The sequence below is a fragment of the Nicotiana tabacum genome, chromosome 9, assembly GCF_000715075.1.
Source record: "Nicotiana tabacum cultivar K326 chromosome 9, ASM71507v2, whole genome shotgun sequence".
Lineage (NCBI taxonomy): Eukaryota > Viridiplantae > Streptophyta > Magnoliopsida > Solanales > Solanaceae > Nicotiana > Nicotiana tabacum.
The window spans coordinates 4,788,153-4,797,058 of NC_134088.1; the positions used below are offsets into that span (position 1 = coordinate 4,788,153).

At 40.3% G+C, this 8,906-nt stretch overlaps 1 protein-coding gene across 1 annotated transcript; it reads left to right on the plus strand.

Moving 5' to 3' along the window:
* Positions 1-1,067: 1,067 nt before the first annotated feature.
* On the plus strand, positions 1,068-2,448 carry LOC107828021 (uncharacterized). The gene is made up of 3 exons (XM_016655272.1): positions 1,068-1,351; positions 1,665-1,899; positions 2,062-2,448. Exons 1-3 carry the CDS (start codon positions 1,068-1,070, stop codon positions 2,446-2,448), a joined length of 906 nt encoding a protein of 301 aa, XP_016510758.1.
* The last annotated feature ends 6,458 nt before the right edge of the window (positions 2,449-8,906 follow it).

Genomic DNA, 8,906 nt, shown 5'->3' on the forward strand with positions numbered 1-8,906 from the left:
AGACCCAGTGAATATGCAAATTGCTCACTATTGGAAGCGGTGGATGTGATCCTGCATGAAGATGATGAGACCCTGAATGCCAAAGATCCATTGGGAGCTTGTTTGACAAATTTAGAGGAGATGGATGGTGACGGGTTGACAGAGTGGGTCATGGCATTTGAAGGCCAAGGATTCTGGAAGAGGGAAGCTTAGTTCGAGCCCCTTGAATTAGAAAAGAGAGCTACACCACCTGCAAAACCATCAATAGAGGAACCACCACAGCTGAAGCTGAAACCGCTTCCAGCCCACCTCAGGTATGTTTTTTGGGTCCAATTCTACTTTGCCTGTTATTACATCATCTAGTTTGCTAGCTGTGTAGGTAGAACAATTATTGCAGGTGTTGTAGGAATGCAAAACTGCCATTGGTTGGACCATGGCAGATATAAAGTGTATCAGCCCGACTTTCTATATGCACAAGATTCGTCTGGAAGAAGGGCACAAACCTTCCAGGGAATATCAACGAAGGCTGAATCCGAATATGAAAGAGGTAGTGAAAAAGGAGGTAATCAAGTGGTTGGACACGAGCATCATCTTTCCCATCTCTGACAGCAATTGGGTAAGCCTCGTTGAGTGTGTACCAAAAAAGGGTGGAATGACAGTTGTATAAAATGAGAAGAATGAGTTGATCTCAACTCGTACAGTCATAGGGTGGCGGATTTGCATGGATTACAGGAAATTAAACGTAGCCACCCAAAAGGTCCATTTCCCCTTACCCTTTATTGACCAGATGTTGGACAGGTTAGCTGTGCGATCCCATTTTTTTTATTGGATGGATACTCGGGGTACAATAAGATCTCAATAGCCCCGGAAGATAGAGAAAAAACGTCCTTCACATGTCTGTATGGCATCTTTACCTTTCGGAGGATGCCCTTTGGACTTTGCAATGAACCGGCTACATTCCAGCGGTGCATGTTAGCCATTTTCACCGACATGGTCGTAGACATTATGGAGGTGTTTATGGATGATTTCTCCGTGGTAGGGGATTCATTCAAAAATTGTCTTCACAGCCTTAAAAGAGTGCTCAAACGATGTGTGGAGATAAATTTGGTGCTGAACTGGGAAAAGTGTCATTTTATGGTACAAGAAGGCATAATGTTGGGCATAGAGTGTCCAAAAAGGGGATTGAAGTAGACCATGCAAAAGTTGATGTGATTGAGAAGCTCCCAGCACCCACTTCAGTGAAAGCATTGAGAAGTTTCCTTGGGCACGTCGGATTCTACAAGCGGTTCATCAAGGATTTTTCAAAAATTGCTAACCCCTTATGTAAGCTGCTTGAAAAAGACCAGGACTTTTTGTTTTCTGATGATTGCAGGTTAGCATTTGAGGAGCTGAAGAAGAGACTGGTGACTGCACCCATCATTGTTGCACCCAATTGGGAGCAACCATTCGAGCTGATGTGAGACGCTAGTGATTATGCTATAGGAACGATTTTGGGGTAGCGCAAGGAGAAAATTATGCACCCTATTTACTATGCAAGCAGGACGCTTAGTGGTGCACGCTGAACTACACGGTCACAGAAAAAGAAATGTTTGCTGTAGTATTTGCCTTTGACAAATTTAGGTCATACCTGATTGGCTCAAAATTTATTATCTGCACTGACTATGCAGTCATTAGGTACTTGATAGCAAAGAAGGAGTCAAAGCCTCGCTTGATTCGCGGGGTTCTGTTGCTACAAGAATTTTACTGGAGATTCGTTACCGAAAGGGGATAGACAACCAAGTAGCAAACCACCTATCGAGGTTGGAAGGGGCAAAAAAGAGAATAGAGGTTGAAGATATCCTTGAGACATTCCCTGATGAGCAATTACTTGCTGTGACAATGGAGGAGGCACCATGGTATGCTAATATTGCTAATTACTTAGTATGTGGTGTTGTACCTCATGATCTATCCTCAATTCAAAAGAAAAAAAAATTCCGTGATTGTCGGGCGTATTATTGGGATTAACCTCTATTGTTCAAAATATGTGTTGATAACATGATCCGACGGTGTATCGCCGCGCAAGATAAACCCTCTATTTTGCAGGCTTGCCATGCTTTGCCATATGATGGACACTTTGGAGGACTTCAGACAGTAGCAAAGGTTCTAAAATCAGGCCTGTATTGGCCTACATTGTTCAAGGATGTCCATGCTTGGGTCAAAAGCTGTGATGAATCTCAAAGGACGAACAACATATCCCGTCGTCATGAGATGCCAATAACCACAATCCAAGAGGTGGAAGTGTTTGACATGTGGGAGATCGACTTCATGGGGCCCTTTGTCAGCTTATACGGTAAAAAGTATATACTGGTTGCTGTTGACTATGTCTCCAAGTGGGTCGAAGCAGTTGCTCTCCCAACCAATGATGCGAAAGGGGTGTCCAATTTCCTAAAGAAAAACATCTTCACACGTTTTGGCACCCCCAAGCCATAATCAGTGATAGTGGCTCTCATTTTTGCAATAGAGCGTCTGCATGCCTATTAGAGAAGTATGGAGTTCGCCACAATATAGCCTCACCATACCACCCACAAACAATCGGGAAGGTGGAAGTGTCCAATAGATAAATCAAAAGTGTTCTCTAAAAAACAATGAATGCAACAAGAACTGATTGGGCGAGGAAGCTGGATAATGCATTATGGTTATACCGCACAACCTTCAAAAATCCAATCGGTATATCACCATACAAGTTGGTATTTGTAAAGGCATGCCACCTTCCGGTTTAACTCGAACATAAAACACTATGGGCATTGCGTCAGCTGAACTTAAATATGGAGACAGCGGGCACCAATAGAGTTGATGGGTTGCATGAGCTTGAAGAATTCCGGTTCCAGGCATTCGAGAGTTCTAGACTTTATAAAGAAAGGATGAAACTGATGCATGATAAGCACATCTTGAATCGGAACTTCAACCATGGAGAATTAGTGCTGCTATATAACTCAAGTTTGAGGTTGTTTCCAGGTAAGTTGAAGTCCCAATGATCAGGACCATTCAGAGTGGTACAAATGTTCCCAAGTGGAGCTGTGGAGATCGAATCTGAAGATGGGACAAACAAATTCATAGTGAATGGGCAGAGGTTGAAACATTACCGTGGAATGACTGAAGAAAAAGGGGACAACATGGTGATAACGTTGGAGGAACCCCAATACACAAATGAAGAGTGATAATATGAGCTTGCGTCACGCCACAACGTTAAATCAGGCGTTGCGTGGAGGCAAACCATGTTTTCTTTTGTTTGATGTTGTACCAGATGTGTAGGAGATGTGTATGAAACTAACACTCTTATAAACAAATAAAAAAATAAAAAAATATTTTTTGGAAGCCCGTGACCGTGATGGGACCGCGGTGCGGGCACGACAATTCTTGACTATTCTGTTTTGTGTTCTTCTTTCACCGCGACCATTGTGGGACCGCGCCGCGACTGCGGTGAATCGCGCCATTCTATAGCCCAGGTAAGTGTAATTAAAATATTTTTTTTTCTTTTCTTTCTCTCTTCTAAACTCACTAAACATAATTACCCCCCCCCCCCCCCAATTTCCCCACTCCTCACTCTCACTCTAAACCCTAAACCCACGCTCCCCTCTCTCTTCTTCTTCTTCTTCCCATTTCTCAAATCCCACTTCTTTCCTACACACATACACTCCCTCCTCCCCAACTTCCATTACTCTCCACTTCTACAAGAATAAGGTATTTCATGTTTTCCATCTCTCTTCTTGTACTTTTCTATTTTGCAATTTTAATGCTTGAATTGTTGTAGTATCTATAGTTAGATTTTTGGTTTTCTTTTCTTTTTTTAGTGTGTAATGTGTAAAATGTTGTAGAGAAGAGCTTGGTATTGTTGTGTGAAGTTAATTGTGGCGGGGTGGAGTTGTGAAGTGAGAATGGTTGATTTGGGGGGAGAGTTTATGCTTCCATGGGATAGGTGTATTAAATTATAGTCCATGCTCACAAGGTGCTTGTGAAATTGTCCCAATGGAGCTGTAATGGCTAATATGACCATGGTGGTGGTGAAGTCTGAGTAACCACCCAAGGTTCACACAACTCAAACCTGTACTAATAGTAGCCTCTGTTTTATCAGGTACAATACATCAGTCAAGGAAAAGACGTGCCATAGGTTCCTTCGCTAGTGGACTAGGAGGTTCATCCAGAGATCGAGCTTAGGATAGTATAGACCAGTTTGACCGCACTAGGTTTGTTTCCAAAGTGGCTCAAGATAGGTTTAATGCAAAGGCATCCAAGAAGCTACTACCTGAATTACACATTGACAGGCATGCCTTGCAACTTCTGGTGGCAACCAATTCTTGAAACAATCTGTGTGGCTGGCTGGGATCCAATATGGATAAAGTAGAGAATTACCTTGAACTCCCAATATCTCACTTAGGAAGCTAAGTGTTGGCTCACAATCATCAACAGTCGTTTGCTGCCATCCAGCAATACTACAGATGTTAATAGGCCAAGAGCAGTGGCGATTTATTATTTTATGACCCACCACGATTTTGATGTGACCCAGCTCCTTCAGGATGAAATGTTCATTCGCTCCCCGGAAATACTTAAAGGGTTCTACTTCCCTTCCCTGGTCACCAAGCTGTGTCGCGCTTCATAAGTTCCTGAAAATCCCATAGTAGATGAGAAAGTGCCAATAAAAGCCGCATTCAAGGCTAGCAAAATCATAGTTGGGAAAGAGCAGGTTGTGGCAGATGATGATGATACCGATGATGATGATGATGAGGGAGCTATGCATGTTGCCTCCCCACCTGGGCAAATTGCTGATGAGGTGAGGCCATCACAGGCCCGCCAAAGTACCCGTATGACAGCCTTGGAGCAGAATATGGCTGGCCTACGCACTTCGGTCAATGACCTGGGTGCTTGAGTTGACAATTTGGCTACTCAAAATGCTAGGTCAGAGAAAAAGATCATAGGCTGGCTCTGGGTGCTAGGACGAGCGTGTCACCTTAATCTTGGTACCGTCTCCGATCAGGACTGAGTACCAGGGAAGTCCCCTTACCTTACTTTGTTTTAAATTCCTTGACATGGGGACATGCCAAATCTTTAAGTGGGGTGTGGGGGACGGTTGTTGTTGTTATACAATTGTATAAATTTTTTTGGCATTTTTTGTTGCTGTTAATTAACTTCGACTTGGCCCGAAGACGGACACCTCTCGATGGGTCTCTTGAGGGACTTAAGTTGAACAAAAAAAAGATTTTCTTCTGTTAGGTAGTGTATCAACTCCCCCTTGGTTTTTCTTTAAACCATGGTTCTTTTCCAAGAGTTTCCATTTGAACCGGTGTAGTTAGTATTTTATTATTTTTATTTTTTGTTAGTGTAGGAATTTTTGGGTGAATAATAGAAGTAGAACCCCTTAACTCCATGATACCTTGAATAGAGATTGCTTTAGTGTAACACCTAGGCTCATTAGTTGACTCTAGCAATAAAGCCTTAAATTATGTGTTCTTGAGTTGCCTTAAGCACCTTGAGCAGAGTGTCTGATGGTCCTAACTGAATTGAATCATGTGCCATGTTTGAGTGAGGCTTTGTGTATTCTATGCTAACACTCGATGCCTAGAACTTGCCCTGTGTGTGTACGAAGCTAAATGGTAGTCTTCATTGGTTTGGAAAGTGATATAGGCGTTTCCTTATTGAACCTATCTATATATGTTTTCACCCACCTGATTGTGTATATCCTAGTTAACCTCTTTGAGCCTGTAATCCTGTTTCTTTAGTAATCACATTACAAGTATTACCCTAGTTGTGAATTGTCTATCTTTTTGAACCATATCACCTCTTAGAAGCACTTGAATTGTAATGAATATGGAAAAGTTAAAGTGTGGGGTAGTTGGTTGAGCTTTTGAGTGGAGCTAATGAAATAAGGAGAAAGGTGGATTGTGTAAAAAAATAAGAGTCACTTAAATTGAAATAATAATAATATAATATTTTCCTTGTTAAATGGTGGCTCTTGATGTAAGTGTGCTTAAAAAAGTAGGGGGTTTAACTCTCAATGATGTAAATGTGGAATAATGGTTTGACAAAAGTATGAGCTTAAAGGTGAAAGATGTATTGAAGTGCTTAGGGAGGTGTAGTCACTATACCCATATGTATCCTACCTGTCCCGCAGCCAACATTACAACCAAATAAAGTTCTACTTGATTCTAGACCAAATGAGCTCGATTAGTCGAGTATTACACTATGGGCAAGCCTATGGTGCGTTGTTTGTGGCATAAGAATTTATTTCTGAGGGTGAGTGAAATCATACGTATGTGAATGCCTCAATGCGTGAATTATAATGACATGACACAACTTTTTGTGGTGAGTAGGTATGTGATTCATGAAGGAAAGGTAAATCTGGACCTCTGACTGAGAGTAATAAAGCCGATTAGGGACAAAGCCGATTAGGGACATTACGTAGCTAGAGAGAGAGTCCACTCTTGAGGTTAGGAGGTTACACTAAGGTAGTCTATCTGTGTGAACTATTCTTGGTATAAGGAGTAGGGAAGTGACCCAGTGATGATTAGGCCTATAGAGTGTGGTTTTGTTGCTAGAGGATTAGCAACGGTTTAAGTGTGGGATGTTGATAGTAGGCTATATTATATGATATAGATGCTATTTATGCTCGAAGTAAACCATACTTTATTGATGTTTTAAGTGCTAAATGATAACAAAATGCTCTAATTGAGATTTTTATGCTTTGCAGGAACTACTCCGAACTAGGAGGAGGATATAGAGTGTTTTGGATTCAATTATGTAGATACAAGGCAAATTGAGAAGAGTCCGGATGAAAACGAGCAAGAAAAAGCAAAGAAAAACTACGCAACAGCCCACCGCGGTTGGAGCGTGGTGAAAGAAGGCGAAAAACAGAATACTTGTAAATCACCGCGGTCGTGCCACGACCGCGATCGATCTGGAGGGAGACAAGAAGTTTGAGGACTAAAGTGTAAATCGTGTGAAACTTATCCTAACCCTATATAAACTCAACAAACTCACCCAAGTGAAGGTTAAGCTTATTTTTAGACTGAATTGGAGGTAAGAACAAGTGTGAGAAGATCAAGACACCATTATAGTTTTTCAATCTTCTTCTTGTTATCATTATTTATGAATTATGAATGATTTTATGGCTTTATCTTGCTTTACTATGAGTAGCTAAACATTTAATATAGGGTTGATGGAACCAATTGTTAGATGAAGTTTTGACTCAATTTTGTTATAAATCGAGTCGGGTTTATTATATGATTGTTCAACTATGTTTTGTATGGTGATTAATTGAATGGGGCCTTGATTAATTGTGTCTAATTGCCTTGTGTTGCTTGAGAAAGAATACTAGGTTAGATTGTTGTTGAACAACATTACTTTTGGGTGATTGAAGAGATTCATTACTTGAATTAAAAGTGTGTTAGAGATAACGAAACTTTGGTGGGATAATTCAGAGCTGTATAAATTATCAGCTAGAGTAGTTCGAGAGAATTCTAGTAAATTATCGTAGTTGATCGAGAGATAATTGCGGTAACCCATAGCTCATAATCCTCATGGAGTATTACCGCGAGATTATAGCAAAAGAGTTAAGAAGTAAGCTAGCAATTGGAGAAATCAATACCCTAAATCTTTTTACCATTAAATTATCTTTGATTTAGAATATTGTTAGTTTTAATATCATTTTACTTTAGTTAAACAAAACCCAATATTTATTTACAAAAATCTTGAATCTGAAAATTGTTTGAGCTTGTAATAACAGCACTAAGAGTTGCAATAGATAGGTTAGTTCTCTGAGCGTTCGACTCCGGACTTGAAAACCAGATTATATTTGCAACGACCGCTTTGTCTTTTATAAGGCATAGTTGGGCGTGATCAGCAGCCTTACCCTGGATTTCTGCAAGAGGCTATTTCTACGGTTTGAACTCGTGACCTCCTAGTCACATAGCAATAACTTTACCAGCTATGCCAAGGTTATGTAACTATTTGATAGTACATATAATTCATGTAAGGAGGGTTTGTCATGCCCGTTTCATTTTCCATCTCTGATCCAAATACATTACACGATAGATGGAATAGCGTGTACCTTTTGATGTTCCATGTCCGACGAACTTGATTATCTAAGCAATTACTCGACAATAATGCAGGTAGAAGAATATAGCATTATAGGTCTCATCTTATACAATTGAAACAAGCTTGGAGAAGTGATGAGCAGCTGATACTTGGGAATTAGATAGCTTTTAACAAATGCTTCTCAAAATGCAATTCTAACCAACTCTTCCTCGTCAAATGAAGAATATGCCACATCTCCAGCCTTAGCTAGTGTTGTATAGTAATAGGTTTTTTCATTTCATTCTTTTTTTCCTTCTAATTTATCATGGGAAATCTTGAATTATTCCATTCTTTTTTCCTTTTTCTTCTCCACTTATCTTGCAAAAAGCTATCGTCCCTATCCTAATGTAACTTTTTGTATCACCAACAAAAAAAGAAATGCAAAGGAAGAAAAAGATTCAAAATTAGTTATAGAGAAGAAGCAAACTTCCCAAAGATCATCTTTTAGCACGTTCTTAAACTTTTCCTTCAACTCAAGGTTTTCTATTTATTCATTTACATACAAACAAATTTGACAAACATTTTTTCTATTGATCACTTAAGATTGGGATTGGAAATCATAAATAGAGAGCAAGTAACCTTGATAGGTACAGTGTTTTAAAAGGTATTTTTGGGACTTGCCTCGGGGCTCGCCTCGGGCACTATCAAAACGCGTTAAGGCTTGGGGCTTAGTTCTGTGACGCTTACGCCCCCAAGCCCACGCTTACGCCCCAAGCGCTCGATTGTGCGTCCTAAACACGCCTAATGCTCAAAACTCGAGACTTGCCTAATAGTTCTTATACAAATTATGTGTTGAATTTACTAATTAGCACTGATGACTC

Bases quoted from the DNA above. Each gene is read 5' to 3' on its own strand.
- LOC107828021 (XM_016655272.1), top strand. From the start codon at position 1,068: ATGTGTGGAGATAAATTTGGTGCTGAACTGGGAAAAGTGTCATTTTAT. The intron at 1,352-1,664 runs GTTAGCATTTGA...GGTACTTGATAG, and splicing joins TTGTTTTCTGATGATTGCAG to CAAAGAAGGAGTCAAAGCCT. The intron at 1,900-2,061 runs GTATGTGGTGTT...TCTATTTTGCAG, and splicing joins CTAATATTGCTAATTACTTA to GCTTGCCATGCTTTGCCATA.